This window comes from Bos indicus x Bos taurus, chromosome 25, assembly GCF_003369695.1.
Source record: "Bos indicus x Bos taurus breed Angus x Brahman F1 hybrid chromosome 25, Bos_hybrid_MaternalHap_v2.0, whole genome shotgun sequence".
NCBI classification, from domain to species: domain Eukaryota; kingdom Metazoa; phylum Chordata; class Mammalia; order Artiodactyla; family Bovidae; genus Bos; species Bos indicus x Bos taurus.
Genome location: NC_040100.1, coordinates 41167466 through 41184691, shown reverse-complemented (window position 1 = coordinate 41184691; position 17226 = coordinate 41167466). Strand labels below are relative to the sequence as shown.

The 17226-nt window shown below is 64.5% G+C and overlaps 3 protein-coding genes across 6 annotated transcripts; 1 reads left to right on the top strand and 2 right to left on the bottom strand.

Annotated features, from left to right (window-relative positions):
• Nucleotides 1-272: 272 nt before the first annotated feature.
• SPSB3 (splA/ryanodine receptor domain and SOCS box containing 3) lies at nucleotides 273-5892 on the bottom strand. Of its 3 annotated transcripts, none has more exons than XM_027526875.1 (7): nucleotides 5808-5892; nucleotides 4472-4609; nucleotides 1765-1939; nucleotides 1503-1690; nucleotides 1316-1418; nucleotides 1117-1242; nucleotides 273-1026 (listed from the first exon to the last, which is right to left on the bottom strand). In XM_027526875.1, the coding sequence occupies exons 2-7, from the start codon at nucleotides 4595-4597 to the stop codon at nucleotides 707-709; spliced, it is 1038 nt and encodes a 345-aa protein (XP_027382676.1). In that variant the 5' UTR covers nucleotides 4598-4609; nucleotides 5808-5892; the 3' UTR covers nucleotides 273-706. The 3 variants fall into 3 exon arrangements, with proteins under 3 accessions (XP_027382676.1, XP_027382677.1, XP_027382675.1); XM_027526876.1 differs by having other exon boundaries at nucleotides 5293-5843; XM_027526874.1 differs by having other exon boundaries at nucleotides 1316-1690; nucleotides 5808-5889.
• Nucleotides 5893-5926: 34 nt separating this feature from the next.
• On the top strand, nucleotides 5927-11521 carry NUBP2 (nucleotide binding protein 2). Of its 2 annotated transcripts, XM_027526881.1 has the most exons (7): nucleotides 6246-6336; nucleotides 9067-9185; nucleotides 9290-9488; nucleotides 10106-10260; nucleotides 10380-10490; nucleotides 10592-10661; nucleotides 10960-11521. In XM_027526881.1, exons 1-7 carry the CDS (start codon nucleotides 6321-6323, stop codon nucleotides 11103-11105), a joined length of 816 nt encoding a protein of 271 aa, XP_027382682.1. In that variant the 5' UTR covers nucleotides 6246-6320; the 3' UTR covers nucleotides 11106-11521. The 2 variants fall into 2 exon arrangements, with proteins under 2 accessions (XP_027382683.1, XP_027382682.1); XM_027526882.1 differs by lacking the exons at nucleotides 6246-6336; nucleotides 9290-9488 and adding an exon at nucleotides 5927-6194.
• On the bottom strand, nucleotides 11520-15946 carry IGFALS (insulin like growth factor binding protein acid labile subunit). The gene is made up of 2 exons (XM_027526873.1): nucleotides 15162-15946; nucleotides 11520-14185 (listed from the first exon to the last, which is right to left on the bottom strand). Exons 1-2 carry the CDS (start codon nucleotides 15175-15177, stop codon nucleotides 12366-12368), a joined length of 1836 nt encoding a protein of 611 aa, XP_027382674.1. The 5' UTR covers nucleotides 15178-15946; the 3' UTR covers nucleotides 11520-12365.
• Between the last annotated feature and the right edge of the window lie 1280 nt (nucleotides 15947-17226).

The window sequence follows — 17226 nt, the reverse complement described above, 5'->3', positions numbered from 1 at the left end:
TCACATGCCCTAGGTGTGCACCCTGGCCTAGGGGCTGGTAGACAGCTGGCACTGGCAGGAAGGGCTGCAGGGGCCTTGGGTCTCACAGGGGAAACTCCCATCACTGGGAGGCTGGGGGGGAGCACCTTCATTTTTAAGACAAGCTTTAGAGGGAGGAGAAAACCAGGCTACCTCTCCCCAGGGTATCGTGAGGCCCCAAGAGGAGACAAGTGCAGACACCTGTGAGCCCCAGGCCTCACTTTGACCCGCTTCGTTCTATAGGCAGCTGGACATCAGACTTAAGAGTTTATTATGGTCGCTTTCAGCCTCAGACAGGAGGAACAGAGCTGACAACATGCAAAGCAAGTTAAGAAAAACCTGAGGCCGGTGGTGGCAGGGAGAGCCAACCTCTCAAGGAGCATCCTCCTTGCAGGCAGCAGCCCACAGCCCCACAGCCCCTCCCCTGCCAGCCCCCCAGACCTGAACCCAGATGCGCTTGGGCGGCAGCTGTTCTCACGCCCAGCACCGGAGCAGACAGGCTGGGTCTCGGGGTCACAGGGCTGACAGCCCGGAGCCCCCACAGCGAGGCCCGTCCCAGCCTCAGGCAGCAGAGGGGCAGCGGGACAAACCTCAGCTCGGTCCTCCCCTCGGCGGCCATGGGGCAGTTCACAGGCAGGGGCGGGGACCTCGCTGTCCCAGCCCCGGGGGGTCTCGATGAGGGAGCAGGCTAGGTCCTTCGGCAGCGCTTCCGCTGGCAGCGCCGGGGCTCGGGGCCGTTGGCCGCGGGCGAGGGCGCCGGGGGTTGGCGGCTCATGCTCAGGACCCAGCCCAGCTTGTGGTGCAGCACCTGTTTGAGGCCAGGTGGCAGGGGCAGGCCCTCGAGCGTGTCCCCCGAACCGGGCCGCAGCTGGCGCAGGCGGAAGCAGCACAGGTACTGCAGGGAGGTAACGCTGGCGCACGAGCGGATCACCTTCATGCTGCTCTTGGCCGCCGTGGAGCACACCATCGGGTAGAACCTCTTGTTCTGCAGCTGCGTGGCCGCCACACCTGGGGCGGGGGTAGGAACAGCCTCAGGGCACTCAGCCCCCCAGGGGCTCTGACCCTGCTCCCTGGGGCCACAGGAGGTCTCAGCCTCACCTATGCACTTCCTGTTCTTGAAAAAGGTCAGCGTCCCATGCCAGGTGTCCAGGTGCACGCCGATGATGGAGCCCTGGCCGAACCTCGAGGAGAAGCTTGTCTTGTCACCCTTGTGATGGAGGAGGCCTGGGGGCAGCGGGGTCGGGGTGAGCCCCGCGGCCTGGGGGCCCCCAGCCCCGCCCACCCGGGCCCCACGCACCCGTGTAGGAGAGGCCCCAGCTGTCCTCATCCCGGCCGAGTAGGCTGCAGAACGTGTGGTGGTACTTGTCCAGGTCCACGTCCGACGTCCCGATGCCCACCATCTGGGAACAGGGGGGCGGGCAGAGGGGGCAGGGGACCGAGGCGCCTGGCAGCACCCCCACCTCCCGGCCCCACCGGCCACTCACCATGTCGGTGCCATAGACGGGTGACGTCATCTTGATCTCCCAGAAGTGCTGGCCCTCCCCCAGCTCCTTGGTGCCCCGGATGGCCGCCGTGCCGCAGCTGTACTCCATGTGGAAGCTGACCTTCCGGTTGTCACAGCTCAGCAGGGTGGCCGAGGACTTGTTCAGGTCATCCCAGACCCAGTCGAAATCTGCGAGAGTGAGAGGCCCCGGCTGAGCCCTGGCCCACCTGGAGGCCCTCCGCCCACTGTGGCCCTGCACTCACACTCATCCTCCTCGCCGCAGCGGCAGTCCCGCCCCCGGTGGGCGGTGTGCAGGCTGCCGCAGAAGGCCTCGCTCTGGCTGTCACAGTCGCAGAAGGACTCCCCGGTCACGGGCACGGCGCTGGGGATGGACGACGGTAGGGACGCACACTCGGGGTCGGAGTCTGAGTCGCTGTGCTGAGGGACATGGGAGATGTTGCCGCCCGACCTACCGGCACCGGCCCAGACACCCTCCATCCACCTGCCCCGCTGCAGGTCCATGGGTCAACAGCCGGACGTCCGGAGGAAGGGACCTGGGGCTTGGCCTCCAGAGGACCACCCCTGGCCCCGGGGCACAGCCAGCCACTGCAACCATGGACACCTCTTCCGGCCTCCTCCTCAAAGGCCGACCACGAGGAAGCTTCCTGGGAATGGAGTCAAGAGCCCTGGAGGCCCAGTGGCTCATCAGCCCCTGGCAGGGCTGCACGCTCAGCCATCCCTCAAGGTCAAGAGCTCCTAGGTCACGGATACACAGGGGAGCCCGTGGCAAAGCCCGCCACTGACCTAACGAAGGCAGCTTGGTCTCCCCGGAGCAGCAGCTGGGCTCCTAGGGCCCGATCGCCATCACAGGGCCTGCACACCCGGCCCAGATTGCAGCTTCCCCATCTGTGCCCAGGGCAGCTCAACCCCCGTCACAGGGCCCTGCTGAGGGAGCCCTGCGGTCGCATGCCCTCTGCACGGGGGCTCAGTCCTCACAGGAAAGACTCCAAGCCTTAGGGGCCTGATATCAGCCCAGCACCAGACGCCAAGGCTAAGCTGGTCAGGTTCCGGAGACCAACTGACCAGACCCTCCTGAAAGCCAGCTAGAGTGCCTCCAAACGCCCACCTGGGCTCCAGACCCCGGCCAGCCAGCGAGGGCCCAAGGCACAGACCGCTTCTATGTGCCTGTGCTGAGCCCTCCCAGGTTGGCCTGGGCTCCTGGGAGGGCTCAGGCCTCCACCCTCACTCTCCTGGCCTCTGGGTGCCCCTCTGGCCCAAAATGCCCTCTGCACAGCAGTCCAGTGGACCTGTTCAGACCTGAGATTCTGCTGCCCTGAGAGCAAAGCCCACAGACTTACCCTCCTCAGACAGCGTCAGCGCCCCCACCCGGCTCCCTGTCCTGCCCACCCTTGTCCCCTTGGGGTCGGGGTGGGGTCTGTTCGCCCCTGGATCTCTCTTGGATACCAGTTCAAAGAGGCTCTGCCAGGCCTGAGTTCTGCGTCCTCTTCCTTCCTGTTGGCTCCCTGCTCACCTGCCTCCTCCCCCAAGGATGGAGTCCCTGCTCGATCACACTCAGCCCTGAGTAGGAGGGAAGCAACGCAGAGGCCAGGCAGTGAATGAGGAGGTCAAGCCGATCAGAGACCTGCACCCGCAGAAAGGCTGAGGGACCCCAGCACCCGGCTCTTGGGGAACAGGCAGGCCCCCTGCTGTGGGAGGATACACCCCTCCTCGATCCAGTGCGCAGACCTGAGCATTGCTGGCCCTGGAGTTCCCATGCTTGGCATCCAGCATGTAACCCCCTGCATGGAGGGCAGAACTGGCCTCTCCACAAGCTGCACAGAGAGCTCAGAGCAGCAGGGGCAGCGATGTGTGCATGTAGCCTTCAGGGCTGCTAGACAAGAGGACAAGCTGCAAGTGTGTGTCAGATACCGCGCCTCCAGCCCCTGGATGCCTCCCGCATCCCACAGCAATGAGCCAGCAAGGCAGACGCAGGCAGGAAAGACTGCCCGGGCCACGTGGTCAGTGGGAGCTGGAGGCGGGACAGGAATGCAGGCCGGGGCCTCTTGCTGGCCTGGGCAGGGAGCTAAGGGAGGCCTGGGAAGGGGGCCCAGGATACCACCAGCTCCAATTCCGCCCCAAAGCCTGGTGGTTCCAGGTTCTCAGCTGCCCTCATGCTGGAGGTGGCGGGGAGAGACATCTGTCCCCCCAGACACCTGGATAAGCCAGGGCACCAAGGCTGGGTGAGGTTAACAGACCAGAGCCAAGTCAGAGATCCCCAAGAACAGCGGCAGTGACTCAAGGCAGAGCCCAAGCCCAGCTCTGCCCTGAGAGGTTCAGGAGCCTGACTGCAAGGCTCCCCACGGCAGACACAGAGTGCACACAGCCCCCTGCAGGGTCAGTGCGACAAGGCTCCGGCTGCAAAGCCCCAGGTCCCTCAGGAACCTGCCCAGCAGACAGACAGCTGAGCCGCCCTCCTCACGGCCTCTGTGTTCCTGGGCCTCGCAGAGCTCAGGATCCTGAGCACAGGAAGGCACAGTAATAGTGGTTGTCTTTAAGAATCAAAGTTCTTTTTTTCAGGTGCATATACACAAATACAGAGCACAGACTTCAACAGGCAGAGGAAATGTCCAAAAAGTTGCACTTGGAGATACAATAACCACCCTTGTAATCGGCTGAGTAGATGGAACGGAAACGTTTTTGTTAAGTGAACTGACCGAAATACCCACTGACACCCACTACAGAGAAACGTATCTGCCTTGGGGTCCTACCACACAAGGCCACGTGTGCCGTTAACTGGTGTGAAGTGCTTGGGAGAGCAGAAACAGCATGTGCAGCGACTGGTCCAGCCAAGATGATCTCCTCCTCTGCCCCCAGGGCCATCTTTCCCTTCCCATCTCAGTTCAGGCAGTGCCTGCCCTAGGGGTCTCCTCACTTTTGTCCAGCCATGCCGACCTCACCCACTGGACCTACCTGCCCATCAGAGTCGTAGCCCCAGTTGGCAGTCCCTGCCAGAGCGACAGCCCGGGCATCCGCATCTCGGCGGGCTGCACTCAAGACAAAATGCCATGCTCTGCTGCTCCGCGGGCGCCTGGCCATGGTGGACAGGAGCTGGAAGAAACCACAGGGTCGGAGCAGAGAAAGACACAGCACACCAGTAGGTCCCGCAGCCTGTGCCAGCCCACCCAGGTCTGGAACTCTCTTCACAAGCTTGTACCTCGCTCCAGGATCCAAGCACCTTGATGAAACTCAGATAGAGAGCGTGGAACACCATCCAGACATCCATGACTCTCAAAGGTCCCTCTCTGAGTTTGGCCTCAGGAACCCAAGTGTCCTGCCTACCCGTCCCTTGGGCATCTCAAGCCCTGCCTGCCCTTCCTCCAGTGTCTAGTTTGACAAATGGCATCTCCATTCTCCCAGTTCCTCATGCCAGACACACAGCAGTCATCCCAACACCTCCTCCCACCACGGCCCTCCACGCCCCACACCACCTCCAACGGTGTCCTGAACCATCTGCCGCCACCGCGCCTCCCCCACCCCCGCACGACTCCTCCGCTCCGGCTCCGCCCACTTCATTCACTACAACCCAGCTTTTTCGAAACACAAATCTTAAAAAATTTTGAATTACCAAGTTATAAACTTCTCAGGGCTTGCCATTGTTCTCCGGATAAAATGCAAAATCCTACTAAGCCCATCAAGTTCCGGCCCTGTTCCGGCTGCTGGTTCTTTCCAGCCCTTTGCCCAGAACGCTTTCCCCTCCCCTCTTTGGCTCTCAACTTCCAAGCCTGACTTACAGTTACAAGTCGATCTCTGGGATCTTGTATTGAAATTCCCCAGGAGGACCGGGACTGTCCCCCGCCACGATCCCGAGGGATGGCAAGGGACGCGCGCAGGCACAGCTTTTGAGGGATGGGAGCCCGTCTGCAGACCCGGGTTCGCTACTGGAGCCGGCCACGGCGGGCCCGGCCTAAGCCCCGCCCGCCACCGCCACGGCAACAGTAGGCGCCAGGCTGTGCACGCGGGATGCACGGCCCCGAGACAACACCGCTGCAGCAGGGGTCGCTTCCCCGTCGGGTATCGCACTAAGGGTCGGCGAAGTCGCGGGGTTCCTCCCACCCGCCGCCCCGCCCGGCCTGCGGCGCAGAGCCTCGCCCGCCTCTTCTGGCTCCGCCGCCGCCGCCGGAACAAAGGCGCGCCGGCCGCGCCGCCCGCAGCTCCGCGAGGCCAACGGGTGCGGTGGGGTCCCGACCCAGGCGGGGCAGCAGGGCCCGGAAGACCCGGGGAGGAGCGGCCGAGGCCCGCCGCTCACCTGCAGCCGCTCTGCGCCGCCGCGCTCAGCCGGGCCAGCCGTGACCTACTTTCCGCTCCGGAGCAAGACGTAAACAATCCCCGCCCCGCGGTCCGCCCCCGGCGCCGCATTGGCCCCGCAGTGCACTTGACTTCGGCGTTCGAAAGAGGGGCGGGCCCCGCTGCACACGCCTCTTGCTGAGAGGCTGCTGGCCCTGTCAATCCTAGCTCGACGTCCTCATTGGCCACATCTGAAGCGGCTGGAGACAAGTCTCGCACGCCTATTGGACATGGGGCGGGCAAACGAAGCGGTCCCATGCTGGGGCGTTGACACGGAAGTGGGTCCCTGTCCTGTACATCGTCTGCGCCGGAACCTGCGTGAACCCCTTGCGCAATCTGATTGGCTAAGGTAGCGCGCGTGGGCCTATCAAAAAGAGCCGAGGCGGGTTCGCGTTGCCCATTGGCCCGAAGGCGCTTCACTCAGATTGGAGGGAGGCGGGCTGCGAGGGGGAGGACGCGGGGCGAGCAGGGGAGGATGGAAGCTGCTGTGGGTGAGTGTGCGTGGCCGCGGGGCGTTGCGGGTCGGCGGGCGCCGAGGCGAGAAGGAAAGGGCAGACCCGCAGCTGCTAGTCGCGGCTCCGGGTTTCAGCACACCATCTTATTTGCGGTATAAAGTTCTCAGAGGTGCGCGCACGTGTCATTACGGCGCTTAGAAGGAAGTCTTACTTGAATAAGGCGCTCTAAGAAGGAGAAACCTGAACGTCACATTCTGTTTTTTGTAGAAGTTTTATTCTGATTTCCTAAGCCTTTTTTTTTTTTTTTTTTTTAAATAAAATCTGCATGGAACCCAATGTATACCTTGGGCACAGCCGGATTCGCACAGATTCAGTTAAGTCGCTCAGTTATGTCCGACTCTTTGCGACCCCATGAATCCCAGCACGCCAGGCCTCCCTGTCCATCACCCACTCCCGGAGTTTACCCAAACTCATGTCCATCGAGTCGGTGATGCCATCCAGCCATCTCATCCTCTGTCGTCCCCTTCTCCTCCTGCCCCCAATCCCTCCCAGCATCAGGGTCTTTTCCAGCGAGTCAACACTTTACGTGAGGTGGCTAAAGCTGAGTTTCAGGTTCAGCATCAGTCCTTCCAATAAACACCCAGGACTGATCTCCTTTAGGATGAACTGGTTGGCTCTCCTTGCAGTCCAAGGGACTCGAAAGAGTCTTCTCCAACACCACAGTTCCAAAGCATCAATTCTACGGCACTCAGTTTTCTTCACAGTCCAACTCTCACATCCATACATGACCACTGGAAAAACCATAGCCTTGACTAGATGGACCTTAGCCACATTATTTTCTAAAAGACTTCGGGTCTGATATCTTGAGCACAAAGTGTTTACAACGCTGGATTCATCCATCAGATTATAAACATAACACTGGATAGAAAAATCAGAAGAAGCTTGTTATGGTAAGGGCACACTTGCTGCAAGGGGAGGGGAATGGTTTCTGGGTTGATGATGAATACTTATTTTAACGAAGAGGCAAATGCACACAGAAATTCGAGAAGCCTCACGGGCTATGCAGTAAACCTCCCTGTGCCCAGAGGCAGCTTCTGTTGTCAGGTGCTTGTATCCTATTGGAGAGATTCTTTACATACAAAGACTCCCATACTTGTCCAGTGTATCAGGTAGGTAATCTAGATTTGGGTGGACTTAAGGCTTGATTGGTTGGTCCTCTCATCCACACGTGGGATCCTTCACTTCCTCTGTGGGGAGACACTGCTTTCCTTTGCCCCTTCCGGGCAGCCTGTCCCCTGTAGTAGTATGCATTTGATTTGTCATCATTTAAAAGCCTTTGAGTTTACTTAAGGCAATGGCGCCCGCTCCAGTACTCTTGCCTGGAAAATCCCATGGATGGAGGAGCCTGGAAGGCTGCAGTCCGTGGGGTCGCTGAAGGTCTGACATGGCTGAGGAACTTCACTTTCACTTTCATGCACTGGAGAAGGAAACGGCAACCCACTCCAGTGTTCTTGCCTGGAGAATCCCAGGCAAGCTTAGCTGCTCTGTGGCATGTGAGATCTTCCCACAGCAGGGATCGAACCAGTGTCTCCTGTATTGGCAGGAGGATTCTTCACCACTGAGCCACCAGGGAAGTCCCCCCCTCCCCACTACTTTCTGGTATTAAAGCAGTTTAAGTAATAGCCTTTTAAGTCATCACGGTAGCCTGAGGCAGGTGGCCGAGGCTTGTGTTTGTTGGCAGTGACCCGCGGCTGGGGGATGGTGCCCTTTCCTTGTCACCGTACAGGATCTCCAGACGGAGACCCAGGACAGGCACTGCACCGCCTTACGCCCGGGGCCTGTGGAGAGGCCAGGTGCACCCTGAGTTCCTTCTAGGGACCCTTTGGTGGCAGCGGCCTTTGAACCTGTCCATGAGAGATGGGTCAGGAGGGAGACAGTGTTCACTCACCTCACACTGAGCCCTTCCTGGGGAGCCGGGGTGCAGGGAGGCTGCGGGAGTGAGCAGCTGGCTGCAGGCCAGGCAGGACTCTCCGTGGTGAGGTCCTCAGGGCTCTCTGCAGGGGCTGAGGGTTGTTTGTACACAGATGGCGCCTCTGTGGGGTAGCAGGGGTGGGAGTCGTGTGTTCAGGGTGGCATTTCAGGCTCACTGGGAGGAACAGGAGCTGGGGCAGAGTCTGCCTGGGGTCTGGCACTGGCACTATGGCGCCCTGGGGGTACCCAGGGTTTCTTAAGGCGAAACTGAGCCATCTGAGTGACCTGACTCCTCCGCCCTCACACGGTGTGGGTGCCTCCTGAGCCGGAGGCCGGGGCTGCTAGGAGGGCTGCTTCTGCCCCCAGAGGAGGGCACTGCCCCCCTGGGGTCAGACCTGGAGGTGCTGGCACAGGGGCCGGCAGCACGTTGGTCTCCACCCTCATCCCTTGGAGCCACTGGGAGGTTTTGGCTGGAACTGGCCTCGTGCATGCAAGGTGTGCACGCACTCACGTGTGCACACTGCAGAGCAGAGGGTTTGCAGCATTTCTAGCCGCAGCAGCCCTGCTCCAGACCGAGCGGGGACAACCGTTTCTGAGGAAGCAGTGGTTTGGGTCTGGGGTCTGCTGGAATCCCTCTCACGTGGCCGCATTTGCATGTGTGGTGATGGGGCAGGTCTCAGGACGGCCCTCTCAGGACATGAGTGTAGGAAGTGCCTGGTGACCATGGTGAGTGGGCAGCGGAAGGAAGGTACGAAGGAGACACCCGGCCCTCCTCCCCTCTGTCTTTCCGACCAGAGCCTGGAAACCTGGCCGGCGTCCGGCACATCGTCCTCGTCCTCTCAGGAAAGGGGGGCGTCGGGAAGAGCACCATCTCCACGGAGCTGGCACTGGCCCTGCGCCACGCGGGCAAAAAGGTGAGTGCCTCCTGTCTCCTCGCGAGCCCCCGCTCTCTTGGGTAGGCACACAGGGCAGCGCCTGGTCAGAGGCCCTCACAAGCCGCCTGGACGCCCTCTTGCAGGTGGGGATCCTGGACGTGGACCTGTGCGGCCCCAGCATCCCCCGCATGCTCCGGGCGCAGGGCAGGGCCGTGCACCAGGGCGACAGTGGCTGGGTGCCTGTCTTCGTGGACCGGGAGCAGAGCATCTCCCTCATGTCTGTGGGCTTCCTGCTGGAGCAGCCGGACGAGGCTGTGGTGTGGAGAGGCCCCAAGAAGAACGGTAATGCCACGCCAGGTTGCTTGCTCCCCACCCGCCCCACCACCTCGGGCGCTGGGGGAAAGACTGTTGCCGGTCTTCACTTCCAAGACGCTCCCCCCAACCCTGACCCGTCAAGCCTGCAAGTACGCAGACAGTTGGCCTGGGGAGCGAGAGCATGAGCCGCAGCCATGAGGCCTTCAGCTGCCTGGTCCTCCCCCGGGCAGGAAGGCGCCCTGTGGGGCACCTGGGCAGGCTCTGGTGCCTCTGCCTCAGCAGACAGGGTTCGGCTCCCTCCGAGGGCCAGTGCGGGGCTGCCAGGTGTGGGAGCAGGCCCGGGGTGGGGGCTGCTCCCAGGCCATGCCTGCCTGGCGTTCCCCACAGGCCATCTCTCTGGGGCACAGACATCTGCCCTTGGAGGATCCCCGCTCCAGCCATCGAACCTAGGGCCTGAGCAGAAGTCCTGGGGGTGCTGGGGAAGGGTCTCTCCCTGCTCCTGGCGCACAGTGGCACACACAGCTCTCCGAATGCAGGTGGGCCCGGGCCCAAAGGTCGCCCTGCCCTGGGGGGAGCGTGGGCCCAGTGAGACCCTGCCTGCCCGCCTGCTACCCCCAACCCTGAGCCTCCCTGGGTCTCCGCAGCGCTGATAAAGCAGTTTGTGTCCGATGTGGCCTGGGGGCAGCTGGACTACCTGCTTGTGGACACGCCCCCGGGGACCTCTGATGAGCACATGGCCGTGGTGGACGCCCTGCGCCCCCACAGCCCCCTGGGGGCCCTCGTGGTCACCACGCCCCAGGTACTGTTCCCACACGGGCGCCTTTGCCCCGGGGCAGACGCTCTGCCCTGTCCTCCTCACCCATCTTGGCTGTTTTCGGGGTACCCACCTGCTGCCCCGGCCCCTTTCCCGGTCTCCAGGCGGTGTCCGTGGGGGACGTGAGGCGGGAGCTGACCTTCTGCAGGAAGGTGGGGCTGCGGGTGATCGGGCTCGTGGAGAACATGAGCGGCTTTGTCTGCCCCCACTGCTCGGTGAGTCCTGGGCGATTGCGGGCATGGGCGGCCAGCTCCCCCCCACCCCGCCCGCCCCCTGCGAGCAGAGGATGGAGGTGGACCCCGTGTCTGTGTCCCAGGAGTGCACCAACGTCTTCTCCAAGGGAGGCGGCGAGGAGCTGGCGAGACATGCCGGCGTCCCCTTCCTGGGTGAGTGGGCTGGGGCTGCCACAGGGCCCTGCCCCCCCCAGGGAGAGGGGGCTTCCTCCCACCCCGCCGACTCCCTGCCCCGTGAGAGCTGCCAGCCACAGGCGCCCTGTGCTTTCTTCTGCAGGAGCACCCGGGAGGCGGCAGGGCCTGCTGGGTGGCTGCTGGGCGTCCTGGGGAGGTTGAGCCCGGGAATGGGTCCAGCGGGGCCTCGGCAGTGCTGCCCGCGGGCTCCTGGGCTGAGGGGGTGGACTGGGCCTCCCAGCCTGGCCCTCACCGCCCACTCTCCACCCCCACCCAGGCTCGGTGCCCCTGGACCCCGAGCTCACGCGGAGCCTGGAGGATGGCCGGGACTTCATCCAGGACTTCCCCAACAGCCCCGCCTTCCCCGCGCTCTCCTCCATCGCCCAGAAGATTCTCAGCGAGACGCCTGCGGGGCTCTCCTGACTGAGGCGGGCTGAGCGCTCCTGTGCGCTGTGGGGCTGGAGGTCTGGAGCAGGGGCCCAGCCAGGCCCCGTGTGCCCCTCTCCCCACGGGGCCCACCCTGGACATTTGCGGAGCTTCGGCAGCATCTAGGCTGAGCCACCGACAGTGAGTGGCTCTGCCCAGTCACCCAGGGATGGCATGGCGTCCCTGCGCCGTGGCCTGCCCTCCCTGCTGGCACAGCTTGGTACCCCTGTGGCCCAGACAGACTGCTGCTCCCGACAGCCAAGTCTTCACGTTGTTCATGCACCACAGAGCTGGTGCGTCTGGAATCTTGCCTGGCCTGCTGGCCCGGAATCCCAGTGAAGGAGGTGACACCCAGTCAGGGGTCAAACTTGTAACTCAGAGGAGCTGAAATAAACGCATCACACAGCCATGTTTACATGTCTGACCTTTCTAGAGCATTCTGCCCGGACCCCATGTCACCATGTCCTATGCAGACAGTGTCCACCCCCGAGTCCCAGAAACTGGCCAGCAGTCCTGCTGTGTGAGTGGCCAGGCTTGGCCCAGAGACAGCCGAGGGCCTGCCCCAGGCCGGGGGCCAGGCTGACGGGCAGGAGAGGCGAGTGTGGAGCGGAGCCCCGGGCCTCTTCCCTGCGTGGGTCCTGGGGAAGCTGGGATGCATCCTGGGCGGTGGAACGGCGGCCTGCATGCCACTCTCCCGGGGAAGAGTCTGGGTGCTCTGCCAGGGGTGTGTCCAGGCCAGGGGGCCAGCCCTGGGCCCCCGCTTCCATGGGGGGGAGTGGTGACGAGTACGCCCTGGGGGGCTTCTTTTGGGGGTGAGGGGTCTGGCTGGGAGCACAGGGACCCAGAGAGGGATGGTTGCACCCCCTCCACCCCCCTCTTCCCAGGACCAAGCTGCCTCTGAGGACGCTGCTGGTGAGGGGCTGACGCGTGAGGCTCCCGGAGGACCCGAGTGAAGGCCCACCACTCCCAGGGGGGTGACCTGGGGATTCACAGATGAGAAGGGAGGCTGGGCGCAGGGCAGGCCATGGGGCCGCGGCAGCCAAAGGGGCGCTGGCTAGCACCCCACCCGCACTGAGCTGTAGCCCTGCCCTCACACGTGGCCCCGTTTATTTGGTTGCTTTAATTGATGACAGCTAGGGAGGCCGTGTCCCTGACCCTCATGAACAGGCTCTCAGGGAGCAGGCTGGGGCTCGCAGGTCCCGAACTGTGTCCCCCCGGGGTCGCGAGGGCCCGTCAGGACGCCGGGGCAGCCTTGGGTCAGCAGTGGGCAAAGTGGGCCTCGCCAACGTCGCGCAGGTCGAGGCCCGCCAGGCTGGGCGGGCTGGCGCAGGTGATGTTGTTGTAGGCCAGCACGGGCGGCTGGCGGTCGTCGTCACCCTCTGCCAGGGCCTGCACAAAGCGGGGCACGGAGGCTGGCTGCTGCAGGGCGAAGGCCCGCAGGGCGCCCAGCGCGCAGCCGCAGTCCCAGGGGTTGCCCTCGAGCCACAGGCGCTCCAGGCCAGGGGGCTGCGGTGCGAAGGTCCTCAGCGAGTTGTTTCGGAGGCTGAGGAAGCGCAGGCGGCTGAGTGGTGCGAGCGCCGCCGCAGGCAGCGCCTCCAGGCGGTTGTGGGAGACGTCCAGCCAGAAGGTGCGCTGCAGGGGCCCCAGGGCGTCCGCCGGCAGCGCAGACAGCCGGTTGCGGGCGAGGAGGAGGTACTCTAGGCGGCCGAGGTCCTGGAAGAGCCGGCCGGGCAGGTGCGTGAGCTGGTTGGCAGTCAGGTCCAGCTCGAGCAGCTCAGCCAGGCCCCCCAGGCTGCGCTCGTCCACGTCTGCGATGCTGTTGCCCTTGAGGAAGAGCCGGCGCAGCCCCGACAGGCCTGCGAAGGCAAGCGGGCCCAGGCGGGCCAGGCAGCCGCCCTCCAGGTGCAGGCTGTGCAGCTTGGCCAGGCCCTGGAAGGCCCGCTCCGGGAGGTCACGCAGACAGTTGCTGGAGAGGTTGAGCACAGCCAGGTTGCGCAGGCCCAGGAAGCCGCCGGGCCTGAGCTCCTGCAGCTGGTTGTCGTTGAGGGCCAGCACCTCCAGCTGGCCCAGGCCCGCGAAGGCCTCCTCGGGCAGCTGCCGCAGACGGTTGTGGCCGAGCTGCAGCTCCTCCAGGAAGTGCAGGTCCTTGAAGGTGCGGGGCCGCAGGCCAGCGAGCGCATTGTGTGAGAGGCGCAGGACATGCAGCCCCAGCAGCCCCGGGAAGCTGTCCTCCAGGAGGCTGCCCACGCGGTTGTGCGACAGGTCCAGCCAGCGCAGTGCCTTCATGCCCAGGAAGGCACCCGGGGCCACGGCGGCCACGAGGTTGTGGTCCAGGTAGAGTTTCTGGAGCTTGGGCAGCTTGACGAAGACATTGGCCTTGACGCTGCGCAGGGTGTTCCGGCTCAGATCCAGCTCTCGCAGCTCGCCCAGGCCGCAGAAGAGCGCAGGCTGCAGGTAGGCCAGCTTGTTACCTGCCAGGACCAGCTCCCGCAGGCCGGCCAGGCCCTGGAACGCGGTGTCGGGCAGCACAGTCAGGCTGTTCCAGCCCAGGTTGAGGTCCCAGAGGTGCGCCAGGCCCCGGAAGAGGCCCTCGTCCAGGCGGCTGAGCAGGTTGTTGCTGAGGCCGAGCGAGGCCAGGCCGGGCGTGTGCAGGAAGGTGTGCGCCGCCAGCGCGTGCAGACGATTGTGCTCCAGGTGCAGGTGGCACAGGCCGCGCAGGCCCAGCAGCGCCTGCGGCTCCAGGCTGGCCAGCCCGCTGCCCTGCAGGTTGAGGAAGCCCAGGCCCGAGAGGTTCCGGAAGGCAGCCGCAGGGATGGAGGAGAAGTTGTTCCCGTCCAGCCAGAGCGCCCTGGTGCCGGGCGGGAGGCCCCCGGGCAGCTGCGTGAGGTTCCGGGAGCTGCAGAAGACGCTGAGCTCGTCCGTGAAGTCGTCGTGGCCACAGGAGCAGACAGCCGGGCACTGCAGGCCCTCAGGGTCTGCTGGCGCCACGGGCTCCACTCCCTCCAGGCCGTGGGGACCCAGCGCTGCCCAGGAGACCAGCAGCACCACCAGGGCCGGGACTCCTGCGGGGAGAGGGGCTTGGGGAGGGGCCCAGGACGGGGACTCAGGTCGGAGCAAGACACGGGACCTTCCAGGCCTCAGCTGCACCCCAGGACCACGACACGCACCCGTTAAGAGAAGGCCCTGCTGACCAGAGCGGAAGGTGTGGGCAAGAGAGGCGGGCCCCACGTCAACGGGCAGGACTGGGACGTCCTCCGGGTCAAGACCGGCTGCCCTTTCCACTGTGCAGGACCAGAGGGAACTGGGGACCAGGGACCTGGCCACTAGGCCGTGTGTCACTCTCATCCCCAAGGTGGACACTCGAGCCAGCCTAGGCTGCCAGGCAGGCCTGGAGGAAGGCGTGAGCGACAGAACCTTCTGGAGCAGGCCTGGGTGGGCAAGCGCTTGCTGTCCTGAGGGCCTGGACACTGAGCTGGATGCCCACTGCCCCAGTCAGACCCCCCAATCAGGGGCACCTCCCTCCCTGGTATGTGTGTGGCACGTACCAGGGACTCAGCCCAGAGCCAGCATGGGGAGAGGAGGAGGGTGCCAGCCTCGAGGGCCGATGGGGCCCCAGGCCTTTGACCACTGGAGACTGGTTTTATCACTGGACAAAGGATGCCAGGCTTCCCCTCAAGGCCCCCCAAAGTTCCACTGGGCACTGGGCTTGTCCCCGGCACCGCGCCCCTCCCTGTCCTGAGTGCTCCGGGTCTCAGGGTGGGCACGGCAGCTGGGGTGGGCGAGGCTCCGCAAGGGGACCGGGTGGCACTGGCCTGGCCTCTGAGGAGTGGGGGGGCCTGGGCGGGGCCCTGGGGTGGTGCGGGGCCCTGCATCCCCCGCACCCCCTCCTGGGCCCAGGGTGGGAGAGGAGGTGGGCGGACCCCCCAGACAAGTGGCCACGCTTCCCCCGGGGGCTCCCAGAGCGAAGCCCTCCCGGGGGCAGCCCCTACCATAGTGGGCTTGGGGCATGGGCTGGCCACCCCTGCGCGAGTGGCAGGACTGCGGGAGCCTCACCTCTGCTTGGGGCCATCCCTCGTGCCGAGCGGGAGCGGGCGTCTGCTGGGCCGCTGCTCCTGCCCTCTGGATTTCCCCTCCACGGGGCAGCACCCGTGTTGCCGGCCAGCCCAGCTGCTGGCCCCAGCGCCGTTAACCCCCTCCTGCCGGGCGCCAGCGGCGGCTCTGAGAGCGGGGCGTGGGGCAGGTGGCACAGGGGACGGGCTGGGGGCGGCGTCTGCCCACCGTGCCCTCAGGGGCAAGGAGGGTGGGTGCAGCTCTGAGGCCCGCAGGCCCATCCCCATCATCCTGGCTCCCCCGCCCCCATCCCCCTGCAGGGCTGGCCACGAGCTGGGGCTGAAGGCAGTGCTGGGCGGGGGTCTCCCTTGGAGCAGCCTGTGAGGGGCTAGTGTTCAGCCGCCCCCTGCTTGGGGGTGGGGGCCCTTCGGGGCTCCTGGGGGCTCCCTGCCCAGCCGATGGCTGTGTGGGAGTTAAGCTGGGCCTGCCAGTCCCCCGAATGCTGACCACGCCCCGCCTGTTCCTCCCCACCTGGGTGGGATCCTCGGTCAGCTCCCAGGGCCTGGCCCAGCCTCCGCTTCTCCCGTGACCTCAGGGTCAGCTGCTGTCTGGCCGTGCCCCACCCCCAGCCTCTTCTAGGAATGCTTGGCCGGGTCCTGGCAGCTCTGTTTGCTTTCCCGGCCCTGTTCTCCAGGGAGGAGAGTGGGGGTAGCCTGGCCTCGGGGGCCACATCCTGGGGCCGTGAGACCAGCCCCCGCAGTAGCGGCCCTTCCTGCCCTCTGGGGTACCCGTGGGGCACGGCCACCCCACACTGTGCAGGCCGGGCGGGGCCAGTGTCTGGCCTGAGGTCAGCCCCGGGTCAGACGTGGGAGGCAGGGTGCGGCTCCTCCAGACCCAGCTGCGTCCCTGGGCTGGCCTCCAGCCGCCCCTCCCCTTCACCAGGACTCTGCCCGTGGCTGCGGCGCCCGCCTACCCCTTCTTCCTCTGCTCCCCCTGGGGTGGATGGCCTGTGTCATCAGGGCTTGAAAAAGGCGGAACCATGCGTGGATAAGGCTAGGCTTGTGGAGGCCTCCCGGTGAGGCCGAGGAGGAGGGCTGGGGGTGAGGCAGGAGCCCCCGGGCCCAGAGACCCCGTGCCTCGTGGCCCCTCCCCAGATCATGCCATGACTCAAGGACTGGCTTTGTCTTCCTCCCTTTATTGAGCTTTGACTTTTTTCCAGGTCATCTCTCAGCTTCTCTTCTGAGAAATTATAGATCTGCAGGGAGAAAGTCCACACCCAGAAGTTTACAGGGCAAACACGCATTTACACAGTAGAAAGTGCAGACTCAGCAGGAGTCAGGCCCTGGGGCCTCTGCACCGAAAAGCTCCCAGCCGGCAAGCAGCCGGCGCCTGTCCCCTGACACCCACAGGCCTGGGGTGGGACTTCCTGTAAATCCCTGGGGAGCTTGTGTGTCGGGGAACCCTTGTTGGGACTGCGGCAGCCGGGTTAGCCTTGCCCAAGTCCTGCAGTAGCTGGTGGTCAGCCCGCTGAGTTGGGAGAAGCCTGGGGCTAATTCTGTCCCTGCTCCCCGGGGTGGCCTGTTCTGACCCAGGACGACTACTGCCCTGGCCTCTTCCCACTTGACCCCAAGGGCCCCTGAGGAGCCTGGTTTCCGGTCTTCATGGACAAGGCACCACGTTGTAGACCCCTCCCCGCCTCCTGCCTTGGGGCTGCGGCCCTGAAGGGCCCTGCGCATTTCTATGTCCTGAGTGGACCTGCCGGGCCCAGGGTGTGTCGTCCTGGCAGGTAACAACCCCCCGCCCGGGGCCAGGGGGGCCTCACTAGCACCCCACCCTGTCTACTCAGCCCAAAGGCGGGTAAGCAGTGGCTGTCGCTGTCCCGCGTTTCTTCAGTCGCCAGTGACGGCAGGCAACGCTTCAGAGAGACTCACTGCCCAGAGGGTTGTCGCCTCCTGTAAAGTGCGTTTTAGTCTCTTGCTGAGTTATCTGGGTGCTGTCAGTGCGACTTGTTTTAAACTGTGTTCTGGATGCAGCCCCTTGTCGTGTGTGGCCAGTAGGCCTGTCTTCG

Bases quoted from the DNA above. Each gene is read 5' to 3' on its own strand.
- SPSB3 (XM_027526874.1), bottom strand. From the start codon at position 4,597: ATGGCCAGGCGCCCGCGGAGCAGCAGAGCATGGCATTTTGTCTTGAGT. The intron at 1,940-4,471 runs GTAGGTCCAGTG...CATGTCCCTCAG, and splicing joins GCTACGACTCTGATGGGCAG to CACAGCGACTCAGACTCCGA. The intron at 1,243-1,315 runs GTGCGTGGGGCC...CGCTGCCCCCAG, and splicing joins CTGGGGCCTCTCCTACACGG to GCCTCCTCCATCACAAGGGT.
- NUBP2 (XM_027526881.1), top strand. The intron at 10,261-10,379 runs GTACTGTTCCCA...CCCGGTCTCCAG, and splicing joins TCGTGGTCACCACGCCCCAG to GCGGTGTCCGTGGGGGACGT. The intron at 10,662-10,959 runs GTGAGTGGGCTG...ACCCCCACCCAG, and splicing joins TGCCGGCGTCCCCTTCCTGG to GCTCGGTGCCCCTGGACCCC.